General features: G+C 34.2%; 1 protein-coding gene across 1 annotated transcript in view; it reads right to left on the reverse strand.

Moving 5' to 3' along the window:
* Positions 1 to 214: 214 nt before the first annotated feature.
* The window catches only part of LOC121416776, a 53,971-nt gene continuing 31,381 nt past the window's right edge, over positions 215 to 22,804 (reverse strand). Inside the window, exons 8-13 of the mRNA XM_041610251.1 lie at positions 18,292 to 18,459; positions 17,171 to 17,350; positions 16,087 to 16,254; positions 14,987 to 15,154; positions 1,423 to 1,520; positions 215 to 981 (exon numbers count right to left, since the gene is read on the reverse strand). Of these exons, the coding sequence (XP_041466185.1) occupies positions 885 to 981; positions 1,423 to 1,520; positions 14,987 to 15,154; positions 16,087 to 16,254; positions 17,171 to 17,350; positions 18,292 to 18,459 (879 nt within the window). The 3' untranslated portion in view covers positions 215 to 884. The remainder of the gene's footprint in view (positions 982 to 1,422; positions 1,521 to 14,986; positions 15,155 to 16,086; positions 16,255 to 17,170; positions 17,351 to 18,291; positions 18,460 to 22,804) is intronic.

The following is a 22,804-nucleotide window of genomic DNA, read 5'->3' on the forward strand; positions in this document are numbered from 1 at the left end:
TATGATAAACATAATAGAATTGAAGGAGTGACTTTCTCCTTTATGATAAACATAATAGAATTGAAAGAGTGACTTTCTCCTTTATGATAAACATAATAGAATTGAAGGAGTGACTTTCTTCTTTATGATAAGCATAATAGAATTGAAGGAGTGAATTTCTCCTTTATGATAAACATAATAGAATTGAAGGAGTGACTTTCTCCTTTATGATAAACATAATAGAATTGAAGGAGTGACTTTCTCCTTTATGATAAACATAATAGAATTGAAGGAGTGACTTTCTCCTTTATGGTAAACATAATACAAGGACATTCTCATTTCCTACAGCATAGTTGTTAGATCTTCTGCCTCAGATAACAGCATAATAGGATCCCAGGAAGAATAAAACAGTATTACCTCTGGCAAGAGTTTGGCTTGATAACACATCAAACTGATGTAATTTGACAGATGAAACATGGGTTTAGGTTAAGAATAATGTGAAAATAGTTGGAATAGCTTTCAAATATACTTCATATTTGCATAACAAGGTGATTTCATGTTGTTAACGTCATGTACTTGGTAAATAAATGAAAATTAGCATGGACAGGTGGTGACTGCATCATCTTCTATGCTGAAAAGTTGTTGGGTCTATTAAAAATGCATTGCATGATATCATTAGCTGTCATATAATGCTTTATTAACCAAAAATGCCTGAATATCAGTTTGAAAGGTGGTATATTTAGTTAAATATTCTAAGGTTTTCATTCGGCATCACCGGTTACTATGGCAGCGTATTGTGCAGACATCAGTGACATCATAATGCTTTTTACATTAATGCGCACAGGTATAATTGCTAATGATAATACATGTACATGACACAGTCCATGGCAGAGAAATGTCATTCATCAAAATATTTGTCTGAGGCGCCAGCAGCAGAGTACTCGTGTTAAGAAAGAGGGTCGAACCGAGGAGCTATCGTCTGAAAAATTCTCATCATAAAAGCTAGGGATATTTAGAAAATACAAAAATACAGGATTAATTCAACAGGATGTGGGCCCAGAATCCTTGTTCATATAAATTACTAAAAGTGGTTTCATGGCCAGGTAAGGTATTCCTGATACATGTAAATTAATAATGTTAAGACATGTTTTTATGACCAGTTTAGGAACAATTATTTCATTCTTCTTACAAATAAATTAGTCTGGTACAAAAATGCTGCTGTTTCATGACCAGTTTAGGAACAATTAGTTCACTTGTCATACATACATGTATATAAATGCCCAGTTTTGGTACAATTATTTAACATTTATAAATGAGTTAGCCCATTGTAATGATCTAATTAATGAGCAGTATAAGAACTGTTTATACATTGATCATATCTAGGTTGTATCAGCCTGAGTGAAGAGGTCACCTTTAGCTTAATAAGTTTATTAGTTCACCTACCTTATCAAGTCACTGACTGCTTGTAAGAATGATTGAAGATCCTTCTGAGGCTCTCCATTGAACATGAAATTTCCTTTGCTGATCTGAGGGAATGAACCCTAAAAGAATAGAAGCATCATTGGAAATAGTAATTCACCAAATCATTTCTTTATTCTCATTATCATAATGCTCAAAATTGTATCATGCATAGAATATACCTTTCTTATTTTATTCATATTTCATACAAGTCATATCAGGCATGGATCCAGAGTTGGACTTTTACTGGGGGCTGATTAATGCACGCGAAGGTTGCCAACACTTACAGAGAGTGTGAAGCGTGCTCCCTGGGGGGGGGGGAGGATGCAGGGAGGGGGAGTTTCCTCCGTGTGCGGAGCACAAAGTTTTTGATCTCTCCTCAAATTCAAATTAACAGAAGATGTCTCTTGCATCTCTAGGAGAAAATTCAACCGACACAAATTTTTAAATAGTGATGAGAAATAGAACAGGAGGAAGATCTGAGGACACAGAGAGAGAGAGAGAGAGAGACAATGCAACAAAAATATAGTGTTTAAATGTATCACAATAAAATACTCAATTTGATTATCTTGTGTTTTGTGTCCTCTTTATACTGTTATGTATCCTCTTAAAATTCTCGATTGTTATTGTCTAAAAATTAACCATCTGAAATTCATGGAAAACCATATCAAAGGACTTAAAAATATTTCCTTGCATTATTTTGAGTTTTCAACACAAATAACCTTTGCTTACATTGTACATGTAGAAAACAAATACAATTTACATGTATAACCTATGGCCTACTTTCAAGAACTAACTTGCCATGACACTTCACATCTTTTATCATTAAAATAATTGACTTTCTGTGTTATTTGACACACATTATTTTTACTGTATCAATCATTTTCTTGCTTAAATACTCAATTGTTCTGATGGAATTACATGTATCAGCTTTTGTAAGTTACAATCATTTTGAAATCGATAAATATATACATGTATCTATTTTTTCTATTTTTATTTATTTTCACATCCTGTCTCATTAAAACAATTGACCTTCTATTGTTTTTTACTGAATTTTCGCTTTAATACTCCATTGTTCTGATGGAAAAAACAGCTTTTGCAAGTTTTGCAAGTTGTTTCCAACATTCAGCAATTACAATAAAATTGAACTTTCTGTTTCTCAATAAATTAAACATACCAATGCTTCTACATGGATTTTGCCTGAAGCAAATTCACAAATGGAGAGGGGGGGGGGATATCCACTCGCCAATGGAAGTCCCCTACCCCCCCCTCCCGCCAGGTTCTCATCATTTCATCAAACAGGACACATGACGGAAGTGTCGCGGTGTAGCGGTTCTGACTCTTGCTTTGTAATCAGAGGGTTGTGTGTTCGAATCCCACTATGGCCTAGCGTCCTTCGGCAAGGCATTAATCCACACTTTGCCACTCTCCACCCAGGTGTTAAATGGGTACCCGGTAGGATGTGAAAGCCTATATTATGTAGTATGCCTAGCAATTGAGTCTTGGAACTCTTGTTGGAATGCTCCCCAGGGAGTAGAGAAGGTGCATACATTGTATGCGGGCATGAAAGGATCGATGACCGGGATAATAATAATACCAACATGCTTATATAGCGCATTTCACTGCCAAATGCGTCCCAATGCGCTTAATTGGATATTATTACCCTAGCTTTAGCCTCGCAGCCTTTTACAGTGCGATAGCATTTCAAGGAATAAGTGCCAGGTACCCATTTACCTCACCTGGGTCGAGTGCAGCACAATGTGGATGAATTTCTTGCCAAAGGAAATTACGCCATTGCTGGGATTCGAACCCATGACCCTCTGTTTCAAAGTCCGAAGACTAATCCACTAGGCCACAACACTCCACGCGGTTTAGAGACGTCGTTCTGATGTATTAAGCACTATATATGCGGAATATTATTACTATTATTAATTTAAAAATTCTACCACTCTTTCCTATCCTTACTCCTACATCTTTCTTTTTCTCAATATCTAATAGTCTCCCAAAAAATTATATTATGCCTCCTCTCTATCTTTACATCTATCATAGAGCTATTACAATAGCTATTACAATAGCTCTATATGCATCTATCATTCTACATTGTTAGACAAACTTTGCATCATCAATCCTTTATCCATGGCAAACTGTTATAAAATCTAAATTTAAAGTTGACTGTGATATGGGTCTCTTAAAAAATGTTTCCCTTTCTGAGACTCACTAAATAACTAATGACCCAAAATGCACTTTAAGAAGAATATCCCTTTGATTAACTCTTCATAGTCTGGTCTGTTAGCGTCAAAAATGCCCTACTTGTGGACACGGTGGACAAAAGCATGATTTTTTCTCCAGACCTTTGTTTATGTATAAGAACTAAGAATGGGGTATGCTCCAAAAAATCTGGCTGCAGGAACAGTGAAAAAATGGGTGAAAATGTCAGAATTTATGAGTTCAGATTTGTCTGATATATAGACTAGCGCTAGTGCAAAACTCAATAGCAGTGCATTATTTTGCATTGAATTAGTTCTTGAATTCAGACCCTTTTTGAACAGATCTTCTGTTTGTCCTCGCATCTCAATGCACCAAATATCTGAATGAAGATGCTAACCAAGCCGAAGGGTGACGATGGAGGGGGTTGAATGTTGGTGTGTGTGTACATATTTTGGTCTTGGGGTAAAGGTGTGCAATACACATTTTTTGCATGTGTTGGAAATTGTGTTGCCATGGTAACAGTGTATTATTGCAAAAATAAGGTAAAAATCTTGCAGTTAGAACCACTTCCTCTGTTTTTAACCGATTCTCATGAAATTTGGCACACACATTGGTCTTGAGGTGAAGATGTCTAAGACAAACTTTTGTGTGTCTTTCAGAAATCTTGTTGCCATGGTAACAACATATCTGGTGAAAATTGGGGAAAAAACCTTACAATTCAAACTGTTTCATCAGTTTTCAATCAATTTTCATGAAATTTGGCACACACATTGGTATTGAAGTAAAGATGTACAAGGCACTTTTTGTGTGTTTCCAAAATTGTGTTGCCATGGGAACAACATATTATATGGCAAAATTTAGGTAAAAACCTTGCAATTTGAACTACTTCATCAGTTTGTTGTTGTTGTTTTGAACCAATTCTCATGAAAAAATTATGGCTCACACATTGGCCTTGGGGTAAAGATGTGCAAGAACCTTTTGTCAGAGAGTGCAATGCCTTGGTAACCACATTTAGCCAGAAATATGGGGGAAAACTCATTGTGGATCAGTCTACTTCTCAGTTTTCAGCCTGTGCTCATAAAAGTTGACACAAATATTCATTTTGGGTAAAGATTCATATTCAGTATTAAAAGGGAATCAAGCCTTGGTCATAATGTTGTGTGCATGGAAAAAGGAGAAAAATAAGAATGGTGAAAGTTTTAAAGAAATCGGACAAGCAAAATAAAGTTATGGCTGCTTTGAAATTAAGATCCCTAAGGCTACTAGTATGTAGAATTCAAATTGGCAACTGGGTAAGTAAATTATGACAAGGGGTGAGGCTGCAAGGACAACTTTCCCATAGTTATCAGGATTTTCGGTTTTCTCCTAAATCCCTATTCCATTGGGGCCGTAATATAAACCCGGTAGCATGTTTTATGTCCTCATGAAAGAAAGATATAATTTGAAGTAAAACTTTTGAAAAAAGAAATTTTAGCTAATTAATTATTCCAGTACATGGAAGAGTGGTCCTTGCCTTCTTAAATCACTGTGACATCACACATGCGGTCAATTTGAAGTCTTCATGGGTATATTGATTACCAATGTTTATAACTTTAATATGTTCACAACTTTGTTATGGTTTGTCCGATATTGTTCAAACTTTGACCTATAAACTTGTCTGATTTTTCATTTTCCTCTAAAAACATGTGTTTATTTGGGTTGATTCCCCTTTATAACGTCATATAATAGCGCAGGGTATTAATCATCTTCAATAATATTTATAGGCTTTTGGGGGAGGGGCGGAGGTCCTTAAAAACTGACAACATAAAAATATAGAAGGTTAAAGGCCATGACCATGAGGAACTTAAACACTCTTAAAAAACACCCCTTACATTTTTTTGTGGGGGGGGGGCTTTAGAAAATTGCCACATAAAGATTAAAATGAAATTATAACAACTAGGAACTTAACCCCCCCCCCAAAAAAAAAAAAGGGAAATCCTTTACACTTCAGCATATTAATTTAAAGCCTCAAACATTCTGCTTTGAAAAAAAAAGTTTCCGGTGTCCAATTAATCAATGTTTTATTTGAAGCATGAAGCAGGGGCTGCCACAGAAATATACTGAAAAAATTAAATGAAAGAAAATATAAGGCTAAAATCTATTGTGCACATAGGTATATTTTTGATATGGTATGTTACTGAGTCATGGATTTGCAAGTGAATTTCTAAAACAAGTGCAGATATTTTGATATATATTTATATTTCTATAATAATTAGTTGCATGATTAAAGGTACACTCTAAAATGTCAGAAAAAATATACTTAGAGAGAGACAGGAAACAGAAAGAGATGGCATGGTGAAGCTCAAAATCAAGAGTGATGTGAAAGTTAAAAAGAAAGAGTAGGAACGGAATATGAATATTAATAAAAGACTGAGTAGGAGAATATAAATAAACAATGGTTAATTGGGTACTGTAAACAAATTTTTTATCAAATCAGAATGCATTAAGCTTCAAATGAATGGTCTGAAGTGCAAAGGACTCTTCTTACCTTTGAAGGGGGGGGGGGGGCATTTTCTGCTAAAAAGTATATCAGCCCCCTATTTTTTTCGGGGGGGGGGGGGGTTAAGTTCCTAGTCATAATCCTTTAACTGTAATTTTAATGAGGTCATTTTCTAAAGACCCCACCCCCCGCAGAAAAAGAGTAATGTCTAGCTTTAAAAATGCATTGACCCCTGAGGGACAAAGGTGCTGTCTGGTTTGAGCATGGGGAAATAGAACTAAAAGTGGTATGGGGAGGGGTGCACATCTTGGGGAGGTGGAACTAAGGTTTGGAAAATCAGCTGTTGAAAGTACAAGGGGTACACATTTTGTTTTGCTTGCCAGTGTTGGAACTCCTCTGCTTCAGCGGAAGGTTTCATATTCACCCAGTGTACCTCCAGCCTATATGCCCTTAAGGGGATGCGTTTTTTAAGAGTGTTTATCATTTTTATGTTTCTAATGGCCACTGCCTTTACCTTCTTTGATGTCAGATTTAAAGGACTAATCCTGCCCCTTCCCCCAAACCCAGAAATATTAATGAAGGTGATTAATACCCCACATTTTAATGCAGAGAAGACATTTAGAATTTAATATGAATCTTTACCCTAAGATGAATATTTCTTCCAATTTTTATGAGCACTGACTAAAAACAGGGGAAGAAGTTTGATCCACAATAAGTTTTCCTACATTTCTGGCTATCATATGTGGCTACCCTGGTAATGCACTCTCTGACAAATGCAAAAAAAAGGTTCTTGCACATCTTTACCCCAAGGCCAATGTGTGAGCCAAATTTCATGAGAATTGGTTCAAAACTGATGAAGTAGTTCAAATTGCAAGTGTTTTACTAAATTTCGCCATATAATGTTGTTCCCATGGCAACACAATTTTGAAAATGCACACAAAAAGTGCTATGTACATCTTTACTTCAATACCAATGTGTGTGCCAAATTTCATGAAAATTGATTGAAAACTGATGAAACAGTTTGAATTGTAAGGTTTTTTCCCCAATTTTCACCAGATATGTTGTTACCATGGCAACAAGATTTCTGAAAGACACACAAAAGTGTGTCTTAGACATCTTCACCTCAAGACCAATGTGTGTGCCAAATTTCATGAGAATCGGTTAAAAACAGAGGAAGTGGTTCTAACTGCAAGATTTTTACCTTATTTTTGCAATAATACACTGTTACCATGGCAACACAATTTCCAACACATGCAAAAAATGTGTATTGCACACCTTTACCCCAAGACCAAAATATGTACACACACACCAACATTCAACCCCCTCCACCGTCACCCTTCGGCTTGGTTAGCATCTTCATTCAGATATTTGGTGCATTGAGATGCGAGGACAAACAGAAGATCTGTTCAAAAAGGGTCTGAATTCAAGAACTAATTCAATGCAAAATAATGCACTGCTATTGAGTTTTGCACTAGCGCTAGTCTATATATCAGACAAATCTGAACTCATAAATTCTGACATTTTCACCCATTTTTTCACTGTTCCTGCAGCCAGATTTTTTGGAGCATACCCCATTCTTAATTCTTATACGTAAACAAAGGTCTGGAGAAAAAATCATGCTTTTGTCCACCGTGTCCACATAATTCCGCTAACTGACCAGACTATCATGAGTTACGTTCGCATTATTACACATCCGTAAGCGTGTTTCGTTCGCATTTTTGCACAACCACACATTTCCCATAGACGTCCCCTGTCCCATTGTTTTTCGAACAATGTATAGCCTGGCGTTTTTGTATACCATACATGTGTACCGATCGATCGCGCGTGCGACATTAGTTTAGCGTTCGACGGATTATCGCAGTTTACAAATTACAGAAACATTAAGTTTTCCCAAAAATCAATACATCCTGATCACAGCCAGGAAGTTCATTGAAAAAGGAGAGGATAAAATCAATAAAACCCTCCTCACAAACAATACCATGGCCAAGTTTATTGTTAGGAGTCTGTGACTCATGGCACGAATGTGAATGAGACCCTAAAATAATGCAACACACAGGGGGTTTACAGGTGAACGCATGAAGAGTTAAATTATGTTCATTATGTAAAGAATAAGCATTAATATCTGAATTAGCCACCTAGATGTTTGTGAGGGCAATAGCAATTAATAATACCGGTAAACATTCCTGATATCTTGAAGCAATGTAAAAAGAGCTCATATTGTTCTCGTAAGGTTAGATGGTTTATTTGATAGAATGTCAAATTTATCTTTAATATTGAAATAAACAAGATGACACCTGTCTAGATGTTTAGTAAATGTACACAGTAATTCCTAACATTTGACAGGGATGTACATGTATGAAATTCCGAGTTCACATGTCATTATCAACAGGATAGAGTCTCACTTTCTTAAGTTTTATTTTTCATCCCAATTTTTTTATTCACTATGTAAGTGTCAGGGAGATTCCCTAAAATGTGTACAAGCCATTCACATAATTTGTTATCATGTTAATTACATTCATGTACATGCTCCCCTTCATTTGACTATTTCTGACTTTGGTAGACTAGAAGGTCAAGTACACAATAATTGTAAACATCTAGACAAATGGAATGTAAATTAGTTACTGGAGTTTACTGGTTGGTACAGCATAATGGATTTCAAAGTTAGTTCAACATGAATAGCTCCATGTATTAATAAAGATCATGTGCATGTATAGTGATTGTCTTTGTAGAAAAATCATGAATATTTTTCTTTTACAAAGTTCACAATTTTGACAATTCTACAAATAGTTCCTTTCTCTAAAAAATATTGGATTTTATTCTAATTTCTATTCAGCATTATTAATTGAAGTCGATGGTGTATAACATCCAGGAAGTAGGACTGTGATTCATTTAGGGCACTAAATTAATCTAGAATACAATATTCAATCATGGTTAACATTAATATAACCATCAGAGACAAGCACTACATGTAATTTTGCAGACTGTTCATTGCAACATTTGATATTGGGGTAAATTTCCATTTCTTTGCTAGACCTACAAATTTTGCTCCTAGTAGTTACCAAACAGAATTAATAAATTTGAAATTGATATTTAAATACCAGGGTAGTAAACTATCAGATTCAGATTCAGATTCAGATTCATTTATTTACACCTCTTTAAAATACACAAAAATACATAAATATATAAATACAAACAAAATTCTTATACTGCAGAAAAAATATTGACAAGTATAAACAGATAGTAAAGCACAGTAAATAAAAATGATTTCCACTGTACGGCGGATGTGGGGGAAGGACAGAAAGCCATTGGCCTATCGAGGTCTATCCCCCTAATTACCGTACAACAGGAAAAGGCTACACAGTTTACAAACAAACATAACGCAAGAAAGGGGGAAAAACAAGGGAATTAAAATCCTAATTAGCGGGGGGGGGGGGGGGGGGGGGAGGTGGCAGGCAAAGGAGGGGACACACAAGTGTTAGTTATTTGATATTGTATTGTAATAGGTCATTACTGCGTATATACACATAAAAATACTGATACAGATGTATAAATATATATAACCAAGTAATATAGCATTTAGAATTTCACTTAAATATTCTGTATTTTATGATTAATATGACTCTTAAAAGAAGAAAGGAAAATTTTTTTTTTTTTTAAATTGCACCAACATGCTGTATGATACAGAAGCAGGGTAAGCTACAGTATAGTATGTAAGAGAGTATGCTTGTATTTTCTCTTAAATATGTTTAATGATTGACTCTCTTTTAAATCATTTGGAAGGCTGTTCCAAATCTGAGGCCCTTGATAGCATATACTTCCTCTTGAAACATCATATTTAAGAAGTGGAATATGTAGGTCTGTAGAGTTTCTGCAGTTATATTTATTTATGTTATAGTTATAGAGGAAATATTCATTCATTGAGAGAGGAAGTAGATTATGTATAATAGAATACATAAAGATTGCTACGTGAAACTTATAAAGGTTATTCAAAGGGATAATTTGTAGTTTTTTGAACAATGGTTCGGAGTGAGCATAATAATTTGAGTTTGTTATAATACGGATAGACCGTTTTTGAAGTTGAAATAATCTTTGGAAAAGGTATTTATTACATTGTCCCCATACAGTTATACCATTATAAGTAAGATGTGAGAAAATCATCGAATAATATAAATTTACAAGGATCCTCAGTGGAAGGAGGTCCCTTACTCTGTATAATGCTCCAGTAAATCTTGATATTTTCCCTGAGATATAGCCGACATGATCTTTCCAAGTTAATTGGGAATCTATCAATATGCCCAGAAATTTCACAGTATTTTCTCGTTTTATTTCGATGTTGTTTATCCTTAATTGCATATCACAGTTGATGGATTTGCCTTTCGTGTGGAATATAACATATGAAGTTTTTTTAGCATTGATTTGTAATTTGTTACATAAAAAACATTGCTCATAGATTTTCAACTCATTTTGTAAGTTATTTTTTATCAATTCAATATTTTTGCCTGACAGGAAGAAACTAGTGTCATCAGCAAATTGTATCACTGATGTATTAGTACTAATATTTTGAAGGTCATTTATGTATATCAGGAATAACACTGGCCCTAGAATTGAACCCTGAGGGATCCCGGTTGTAATAATTTTCGGTGAAGATTTAATATGTCCAATTGCAACATATTGTTTTCGGTTTGATAGATAACTTTTAAACCAGTTGAGAACTAATCCTCTAATGCCATAAAAATATAATTTGTCAAATAGAATACGATGGTCCATGCAATCGAAAGCCTTCGACAGATCAAGGAATATCCCAACAGTTATCTTCTTCTGTTCAAAAGATTTCACTAATTTGTCAACAAGCTCAATGAAAGCTAAATTTGTATCATAGCCTTGTCTAAATCCATATTGTTTTGGAGATAAAATGTTAGCTTTTCTTAAATACGACATTAATTTTTCACAGGCAATTTTTTCAAATATTTTGCTAAATACACTCAATACTGAAATGGGGCGATAGTTATTTAAAATATCTGTGTCACCACTTTTGTAAACAGGAGTAACTCTTGCAGTTTTAAGACTATCAGGAAAGACACCAGATTCTAGCGAATTTTTTATAATAACATGCAGGGGGCGAGTGATAAAATGGATAGTCGACTTTATAAGTTTCGTAGTGAAGCCGTCGTATCCGTGACTCTTCTTTAACTGTAATTTTAGTACAATCTTTAGAATATCATTTTCTGTAATATCAGTAAAAAACATTGAGTTTACATAGTTACCTTTCAGATATTGCGTATGGTCATGTATACAATCGGTATTTTCCGCAATTTCATTGTGTATGGTACTGCCAATTGAAGTGAAAAACATATTAAAAGATTCAGCAATTGTATGAGCATCACTGGTATAATTTCCGTCACAGTTTATGTTCTTAATATTCTGACCTTTTGGCTTTCTGTTTAGTATTTCATTGATGACTTTCCAAGTGGCTCTAGGATTATTTTTCAAATGCTGAAATTTTTCATCGAAGTATTTACGTTTTGCATATCTTATTTCACTGTTCACCTTATTTCTATGTGCTTTATAATTCATGTAATTAGTTACGGTAGGATTTATGACATATTTTTTAAAAAGTAAATGCTTCTTTTTGCACATTTTTTTCAATGATTTCGTGAGCCAAGGTTTGTCTCTTTTACAGAATCGTTTCTTTTTTATTTTTATAGGGAAACTATCATCATGTAGTTTTGAATACATGTGTATAAACATTTCAAATTGCTTATTAACATCTTTTTCATTTTCCAAAAATGACCAATTGATGGCTTGCAGTTTGTTACAGAATAGATATAAATTTGCATCAGTATACTCTCGGATTTCATGTTCTTGTACACAATCTGAACTATTATTAGAATCATTTCCAGGTATAATAATAAAAGGAGATAGGTGGTCACTGATATCTACAGTGAGTATACCTGACTTAACAACCTTTTCGGGGATATTACATATTATATTGTCTAAGGCGGTCTGTGATGTTGGAGTAATTCTTGTCGGTTTTACTATCTGTGGATAAAAAGAAAAAGTAGCCAGAGTATCAACAAAATTATTAACAGAAGAATTTATGTTATAATGAAGAATATTTATATTAAAGTCACCCAATAGTGTGGACTGTTTCTTTTCCTTTGAAATATTATTTAAAAGTATGGTTATGTCATCCATAAATTTTACCTTTGATTGGTTTGGTGGTCTATATATAACAGATACTATATGATTAGTTGGTTTCGAATTGATTTCAATAGACATGCTTTCAATATTGTCATTGAAGATATCAAGATCTTGTCTTCTTTTAGACTGTATATCACTGCGCACATAAATACCTATACCTCCCCCTCTCTTCATTGTACGAGATTTTGCAGTGAACGAAAAACCTGGTAAATTATATCCTTCCTCATCACCTTCTTTGAGCCATGTTTCAGTAACTGCGATAATAGATTGATATGTATTAATGTGATGTAGATATGAGCTAAAAGCATCAAAATTTCTTTTCAGGCTACGGCAATTAAAATGTAAAAGAATATAAAGCGGTAATCTATTAAGATTTGATATCAATTGCTGAAATTCATCAAAGGTATAATATTCATTTTCAACTGATAATTCGTCATGATTTTCTTCGTCTAAATGGGTATTGGTTATTGGATTTTTACATAAAAAACAATCAGTACTTCCAATTCCGGAAATTTGCCTGCCACAAGAACATGATATACTATTAGACATAAATGTATTAAGTATTATTGATAAAAGACATTAAAAAAAAAAAACACTTTGAATATAAAAATATCAATTACTCATTAAAACAAACAAACAAAAAAGACATGAAATAGAGCAAGGATCGCAGTAATTGCAAGAATGGAAAACATTTGAAGCGTCAGCAAGTCTAAATACTATAATATGAATATGAGGGAACACCAACTGTTTTTTTAATGTTATTTCAGATATAGTTTAAGCATGCATGGCTGATTACTAAAATCAAAATTATCTCCGAACTAAGGAGAAGTGAATTAAAAAGAACTTATTTTCAATAAAACGTATCGTGAAGGATACTAGACACAGGGAATTGATAAACCTTCTTTTATACCAAACAACAACTATTGAATGGTGAAGATCGGGCAAGTTCAATGCCCATCTTATTCTCAATAAACGTTGTCACTTTGAGGTCGTAGCACCCAGAACTATGTACGAGAAAATACAATGAGATAAGTAGACCTCCTTCTCATTGGATAGAAGTTATTGTTTGGCAATTTGCAGCCTGTCAATATCCACTGTTCTATTTCAAACAAAAGTTATTAAAAGACCATTCATAAATTATTATATCCTATAAAGCAAAATGAATAAAGCAAACAAGCAAAACACACAAACACCCATAACCAATGCATTAATGTAGTATAAGAACTCAATGCTATTAAAGTCAGTAAAGATTGGGATTAATACACAGTGCTTCTGCTAGGTCACTGGATGAGATTGTTGACAAGTCTCATGCATTCAACACACAAACATAAACCCCTCAAAAAAGTTTTGCAACTCAGTTTTGGGGGATGATATCTGTTTGGTTAATGAAGTATAAAAGATGAAACTGGTATCATTGGAAAGCTGAATTATTCCTCTTAATACTATGACATGCCATTTGCTGTGATTATGTAATCATGGAATATGCAATCACCCTGAACTTTGAGAAAAGTCAGAAGTGAAATGTTGGAAAATGCATTTATTTCTAACAAGAGTCTCCATTTCTATAGAATTTCTACCATGCAGGTGACAGTGAATGCACTCGGTCCATCCTCGAAACAATTGGAAATTCGCTATTGGAAACGACGAATTTTGCAACATTTCATTTCTTACATTGTTGCATATTTATCTTGTCTGTGTATTTCATGATAACACTAGCATTACAAATGACACATATCGTAAAGAGGAATAATCATACTTTCCAATGACACCACTTTAACATGATGGCACACTAAGAAATTTATTAGCACTCAAACTTGAGTTGCAGAACTTTTTTTTTGAGGGGTTTATATCTTTCATTACACACATAAAATTTAAAGGTAAAACAATATTAAACTAATCATTTTCAATATAAATTATGAGTGCTATAAAGCCATTGAGATGTATATTCTACAGATATATCAGACACCAACTCACAAAAAATAGGTTGAGCAGGACAAAAACATATTTATTGTCTTGCCAACAGATATTTGTTGATTGAAAAACATTAATTTGAAACTGATGTCAAGTTTAAAGGCAGGTATTTATCTTCTACAATACGTGAATCAGCAAGAAAACAGTATGTCCATATTCATATCCATTTTCCATTCCAGCTTTTACCCTGCATACCATCTCAATCTAAACCACCTGGTCATTGTTCATTTCATCCTATTATTATGTTCCATGTATACACTCAATGTAGCTCTCACTGTACTGTATACATTGTATGTATCATGGTCAATATCACTCTCATACACATACCACATGCACCTCTGATATTCAATGATCTAATTTCTCTCTCACCTTATCTTCCATGTGTATTATCATAAGAGATGACTAGGAAGAATCACTTATGGATAAAGTTAAAAACGATTCCATGTTTCGACATCATAAACCAAACACCTGAAGATAATGAATTGACAATTTCTCAATTACATGTAGAGCCAAATTTCTTAAACATTTACTCATCTAGTCTCCTTTATTAATAAACACTCCCAAACAATACATCTAAATATTACAAAAAGTTATGTTCTCTAACATATCTAACACTATGAAATCGAATAAACACTGTCATTATTCCATGTTTTCAAACATAGTATGAGTATAAAGTAGAAGCAAGCATACCTTCAAGGTTGAAGCCTTCTCATTCAGATGAGAATAGAACTCCTCCTGGTCACAAATTCCTCTCAGTTTCAGGTTAGTCAGGTTAGGTAGGGAGCATAAAGCTTCTGCTAGGTGATGTGAAGAGGCTGATGATAGAGGCTTATGATTCACAATCTCAAGAGTATGGACCTACATGTGTACAAACATTGATCATTAAACATACATGTACATATCAGATGGTATGATCATGCTGTAATGCTTCAAGTTAAACTGGTTTAATAATGTGTTAAGGCTAATGTTTGCATCACAACATAACATTTTGGCAGCCATAATTGTTTAGGCTTCAGTTTTCTGTTGAGGTGTATTTTGTTTAAGACTATACATTATAATACCTATGAAACGTGAAAGAAGGAATTTTTAAAGGTAATCTCTGTACCCTTATTCTACATTATAACATCACTTTCAACAATTTCTGAGATATCATGAAAATTATTCATTTAAAAGATGATATATGTGGAGACCATAATAATCTCAGATACTCTATGATATGTTAGTTACTTCATATTTGTATTGTATTTTCAGTAACCTTTTACCCTGCATACCATCTCAATCTAAACCACCTGGTCATTGTTCATTTCATCCTATTATTATGTTCCATGTATACACTCAATGTAGCTCTCACTGTACTGTATACATTGTATGTATCATGGTCAATATCACTCTCATACACATACCACATGCACCTCTGATATTCAATGATCTAATTTCTCTCTCACCTTTTTGAAGCTGATATTTCTCTTTATATCTTCCATGTGTATTATCATAAGAGATGACTAGGAAGAATCACTTATGGATAAAGTTAAAAACGATTCCATGTTTCGACATCATAAACCAAACACCTGAAGATAATGAATTGACAATTTCTCAATTACATGTAGAGCCAAATTTCTTAAACATTTACTCATCTAGTCTCCTTTATTAATAAACACTCCCAAGCAATACATCTAAATATTATAAAAAGTTATGTTCTCTAACATATCTAACACTATGAAATCGAATAAACACTGTCATTATTCCATGTTTTCAAACATGGTGTGAGAATAAAGTAGAGGCAGACATACCTTCAAGGTTGAAGCCTTCTCATTCAGATGAGAATAGAACTCCTCCTGGTCACAAATTCCTCTCAGTTTCAGGTTAGTCAGGTTAGGTAGGGAGCATAAAGCTTCTGCTAGGTGACGTGAAGAGGCTGATGATAGAGGCCTATAATTCACAATCCCAAGAGTATGGACCTACATGTGTACAAACATTGATCATTAAACATACATGTATATATCAGATGGTATGATCATGCTGTAATGCTTCAAGTTAAACTGGTTTAATAATGTGTTAAGGCTAATGTTTGCATCACAACATAACATTTTGGCAGCCATAATTGTTTAGGCTTCAGTTTTCTGTTGAGGTGTATTTTGTTTAAGACTATACATTATAATACCTATGAAACGTGAAAGAAGGAATTATTACAGGTTATCTCTGTACCCTTATTCTACATTATAACATCACTTTCAACAATTTCTGAGATATCATGAAAATGATTCATTTAAAAGATGATACATGTGAAGACCATAATAATCTCAGATACTCTATATGTTTGTTACTTCATATTTGTATTCTATTTTCAGTAACCTTTTACCCTGCATACCATCTCAATCTAAACCACCTGGTCATTGTTCATTTCATCCTATTATTATGTTCCATGTATACACTCAATGTAGCTCTCACTGTACTGTATACATTGTATGTATCATGGTCAATATCACTCTCATACACATACCACATGCACCTCTGATATTCAATGATCTACTTTCTCTCCCACCTTTTTGAAGCTGATATTTCTCTTTATATCTTCCATGTATACCAATTTCATCAGGAGATGTCTTGTTAAACTCAGACGGACAAAGATGTAAACAATTTCTTACTTCTGCATAAATCATAACCTAATACACTTGAGGACATGCAAATTGTTTCATTTACAGCATACCTGTGCATTCGAGCCGATTTTCCAAACCATTTACTCATCTAGCCTCCTTTATTAATGTACACCCCTAAATAGTATTAAAAAATATGTTCTTTAATGTATTTAACACAATAACATTAGATAGACATGTTTTCAAACATGTTATGAGTATAAAGTAGAAGCAAGCATACCTTCAAGGTTGAAGCCTTCTTATTCAGATGAGAACAGAACTCCTCCTGGTCACAAACTCCACTCAGTGTCAGGTTAGTCAGGTTAGGTAGGGAGCATAAAACTTCTACAAGGTGATGTGAAGAGGCTGATGATAGAAACTTCTTGAAAATCACATCATTGTCAATCTGAAGAGTATGGACCTACATGTGTACAAACATTGATCATTAAACATACATGTACATATCAGATGGTATGATCATGCTGTAATGCTTCAAGTTAAACTGGTTCAAAAATGTGTTGATAAGGCTAATGTATGCATAGATGTATTTCACAACATAATATTTTAGCATCCATACCTGTTTAAGCTTCACAGCTTTTCTGTTGAGGTGTATTTTGTTAAAGGACAACACATTTTAATATAGATGAATTTTGAAAGAATTAAATATTACAGGTAAACTATGTACACTTATTCTACATTATAACATCACTTTCAACAATTTCTGAGATATCATGAAACAGATTGATTTAAAAGATCATACATATGAAGACAATAATCTCAGATACTCTGTGATATGTTTGTTACTTCATATTTGTATTCTATTTTCAGTAACATTTTACCCTGCATACCATCTCAATCTAAACCACCTGGTCATTGTTCATTTCATCCTATTATTATGTTCCATGTATACACTCAATGTAGCTCTCACTGTACTGTATACATTGTATGTATCATGGTCAATATCACTCTCATACACATACCACATGCACCTCTGATATTCAATGATCTACTTTCTCTCTTAACTTGTTAAAGCTGATATTTCTCTTTATATCTTCCATGTGTATTATCATAAGAGATGACTAGGAAGAATCACATATGGATAAAGTTTAAAATGTTTCCATATTTCAACATCAACCATTACCAAACACTTGAAGATATATCAATTTCTCAATTACAGCATACCTGTGCATTAGAGCCAATTTCTAAAACATTTACTCATCTAGTATCCTTTATTAATAATCACTCCTAAATAGTATACAAATATGTTCTTTAATGTATTTAACACAATAAAATTAGATAGACATGTTTTCACTATTCCAAGTTTTCAAACATGATGTGAGAATAAATTAGAGGCAGACATACCTTCAAGGTTGAAGCCTTCTCATTCAGATGAGAACAGAACTCCTCCTGGTCACAAACTCCTCTCAGTATCAGGTTAGTCAGGTTAGGTAGGGAGCATAAAGCTCCTGCTAGGTGATGTGAAGAGGCTGATGATAGAGGCTCATTATTCCCAATCTCAAGAGTATGGACCTACATGTGTACAAACATTGATCATTAAACATACATGTACATATCAGATGGTATGATCATGTGGTAAAAATGGTTCAAAAATGTGTTGATAAGGCTAATGTATTCATATGTATTTCACAACATAACATTTTAGTATCAATACATGTTTAGGCTTCACATCTTTTCTGTTGAGGTGTATTTTGTTAAAGGACTACACATTTTTAATATCTATGAATCGTGAAAGAATGAATTATTACAGGTAATCTCTGTACCATTATTCAACATTATAACATCACTTTCAACAATTTCTGAGATACCATGAAAATGATTAATTCAAAAGATATATGTGAAGACCATAATAATCCCAGATACTCTATGATATATTTGTTAAGTACTCCATATTTGTATTCTATTTTCAGTAACCTTTTACCCTGCATACCATCTCAATCTAAACCACCTGGTCATTGTTCATTTCATCCTATTATTATGTTCCATGTATACACTCAATGTAGCTCTCACTGTACTGTATACATTGTATGTATCATGGTCAATATCACTCTCATACACATATCACATGTACCTCTGATATTCAATGATCTACTTTCTCTCCCACCTTTTTGAAGCTGATATTTCTCTTTATATCTTCCATGTGTATTATCATATTAGAGATGACTAGGAAGAATCACATATGGATAAACTTAAAAAGATTCCATGTTTCTACATCAACCATATCCTAACACTTTATTTTCATTATATAGCTTTTCTGTTTAAGTGCATGTATTATGTTAATACTAACAAGTGGAATGCCTCTGGCCGTCTCACCTGCATCACGCAGTTTAATATAGCAGCAGTGCTGACTTTGAATACTACTCTAACTCGCACAAGATGTTCAGTGATACATGGTTACTCTTATGTCCACTTTTTATGAACGAGACCAATAAAGTTAGAGATATGATGGTTATTCAACAAAAAACCTCAACATGGCCAAAGTTCATTGACCTTACATGACCTTTGACCTTGATCATGTGACCTGAAACTCGCACAGGATGTTCAGTGATACTTGATTACTCTTATGTACAAGTTTCATGAATCAGATCCATAAACTTTCAAAGTTTTGATGGTAATTCAACAGATACACCCAATTCGGCCAAAGTTCATTGACCTTTGACCTTGGTCATGTGACCTGAAACGCGCACAGGATGTTCAGTGATATTTGATTACTCATATGTCCAAGTTTAGTGAACTAGACTAATAAACTTTCAAAGTTATGATGGTAATTCAACAGATACCCCGATTCGGCCAAAGTTCATTGACCCTAAATGACCTTTGACCTTAATCATGACACCTGAAACTTGCACAAAATATTCAGTGATGCTTGATTACTATTATGTCCAAGTTTCATGAATCAGATCCATAAACTTTTAAAGTTATGATGGGAATTCAACGGATATCCCCAATTCGGCCAAAGTTCATTGACCCTAAATGACCTTTGACCTTGGTCATGTGACGTGAAACTCATGCAGGATGTTCAGTGATACTTGATTAACCTTATGTGTAAGTTTCATGAACTAGGTCCATATATTTTCTAAGTTATGATGACATTTCAAAAACTTAACCTCAGGTTAAGATTTTGAAGTTGATTCCTCCAACATGGTCTAAGTTCATTGACCCTAAATGACCTTTGACCTTGGTCATGTGACATGAAACTTTAATAGGATGTTCAGTAATACTTGATTAACCTTATGGCCAAGTTTCATGAACTAGGTCCATATACTTTCTAAGTTATGATGTCATTTCAAAAACTTAACCTCAGGTTAAGATTTCGAAGTTGATTCCTCCAACATGGTCTAAGTTCATTGACCCTAAATGACCTTTGACCTTGGTTATGTGACATGAAACTTTAATAGGATGTTCAGTAATACTTGATTAACCTTATGGCCAAGTTTCATGAACTAGGTCCATATACTTTCTAAGTTATGATGTCATTTCAAAAACTTAACCTCAGGTTAAGATTTGATGTTGACGCCGCCGTCGCCGTCGGAAAAGCGGTGCCTATAGTCTCACTCTGCTTCGCAGGTGAGACAAAAACCTCTGAATATTGAAAGAATTAAATTTTTCAAAATCATTTATCTTGGTTATGTACTGTTGGCATTATATAATATAAACTGTCTTATTCTTGTGGAAGCGCAGTGGTGTAGCGGTTCTGACTCTCGCCTTGTAATCAGAGGGTCATGTTTTCGAATCCCACCATGGCCTAGCGTCCTTTGACAAGGCATAAATCAACACTTTGTTACTCTTACCCAGGTATACTAGTTGATCGAGTACAGGTAGGAAACAACCGTCATTGTGGTTTGTTTAGCAGGTGTGCACCTATAAAAACAGGCTGCTTAAAGATTAAGTGAATGGGTAATAATAATTGTAAAGCGCTTTGAGAAGTCGTAGATTGATAAGTGCTATATGCCAATTATTATTATTCTCAAAACAAATTTGGATGATTTACAAGTTTACTAAAGCCTGTAATTGATGTGACCTATAATTACTTTTCAATGCAAAGAACTTAATAATTTCAAACATTCTTTCAACATGTGCTGCTACTGCATGTCTACATTGATGTATTCCATTTTCAGAAGCCTTCACCCTGCAAACCATCTCAATCCAACCCACCTGGTCATTTTTCATTACCTTCACTCTATGTATATTGTATATTCCCTATACTGTAATACACACATGTATCATGGACATTGTCATTCAATATCATTCTCATACAAATACCACATGCACAAATTCAATGATCTATTTTCTCTCCTACATTTCAAAGCTAATATTTCCCTTTTTAACTTCCATGATTATAAAGTATTATTAATTAAAAGATGTCTAGGAAGATATGGATTTTATAAAGTTAAAAACGATTCCATGTTTTTGCATCAATTAGAATTAGATGTTTTTGCGTCAAAACACTTGAAAGTATAACACATTTTAAATGACAGCATACCTGTGCATTAACCAGATTTTTAAAAATCTCTCATTTAGTCTCCTTTATTTATAAGCACTCTCAGATAATATTGTCTACATACATGTAGTACAAAACTTTGTTCTTAAATGTATTTATCCACGATTACATTTTTTGATAAAAAGGGCAGCTGTCCAAAATAATACATAATATAAAATGCATAAATTTCAAGTATCTTAATGGTTTGTGATGATTTATTTTGACCAAACGATATGAAAAGAATTTGCTCGCATATAACATCAATCAAATATTTAATAATAACTTCATTTATTCGTTATGATGGATTTTCTTGAACCTTCAATATTTTTTAAATATTTTCTCTTATTTCAATCATTTTTTGTCAGGGTGAACTTCCCCTTTAAACACATTTTGATTGATAGAGGGCGCTCGCAGACGGAAAAGGAAGGTTAGTAAAATGCCTCTGCCAATTGTGCATTATTTTCATTATTTTCCGCCTTCAAACGCCATCTTTTACTTGCACCATATTATTTAATCAAGTTTTGAGCCTACTTCTGCACAATTTTTAACCTCATTTGTTGGTCTTTAACCACACTATTGGAATGAAACTGTCGCCAAGTATTACTTCGGACAGAGGCGCCATTTTTTGGTCCTTGCTGTACACGCTGTGCATTATGGCCCGATCCACGTTATCTACGAGATTCGAATGTCCGCAATTAACATATGAACAATGGAATCAGGTGAACGAGGACCTACAAGCTACGATACACTCCCTTCACCATGATCTTCCAAGTGGTGCAATACTTCCCAACGAAGCAGGTGACTGTCTAGGTGTCATCATGCCAGACTTCTTGAGAACTAATCCACTCTTCAATTCTGTGAAAGAATCGACCAACCTACAAGGGTTTCGAAGACGGCCAAGTGAATCTCTCGATCAAATGGAGAAATGAAAAAACTCTCAAAATTCAACCCCCAATGACCGATCACAGTTCTACGATGCGCTTCACACTTACAACTACCTACGCAAGAGTCACTCTTCAAAGATGAGAGAACGATCTACTAAACATGAGGAATCACGCTTCAGAAAGAATTTTTGGAGCTTTAGCAAGCACGCAGTCGATGGCACTCTTACTCAGGAACCCAGACCCCTTCTCCCTTGACACTGCAAATGAGCACTTTTCATCAAAATATGACACAGAGCCACCCTCCAATGATGAACGCGATTTAGATTGGGTGAAAAGAATAGCTAGTGACATTGAATTTCCTTTCGACCGTAGACCCATCAGGCCAAAGGATGTCAAAGTTACACTACAGAGTAGGAGCTCAAAATCCTCACCAGGCCCGGATGGTATTACCTACGGCATCTTGAAACAATTACCCTGTATCCACCACTTTTTA

The sequence above is a fragment of the Lytechinus variegatus genome, chromosome 6, assembly GCF_018143015.1.
Source record: "Lytechinus variegatus isolate NC3 chromosome 6, Lvar_3.0, whole genome shotgun sequence".
Lineage (NCBI taxonomy): Eukaryota > Metazoa > Echinodermata > Echinoidea > Temnopleuroida > Toxopneustidae > Lytechinus > Lytechinus variegatus.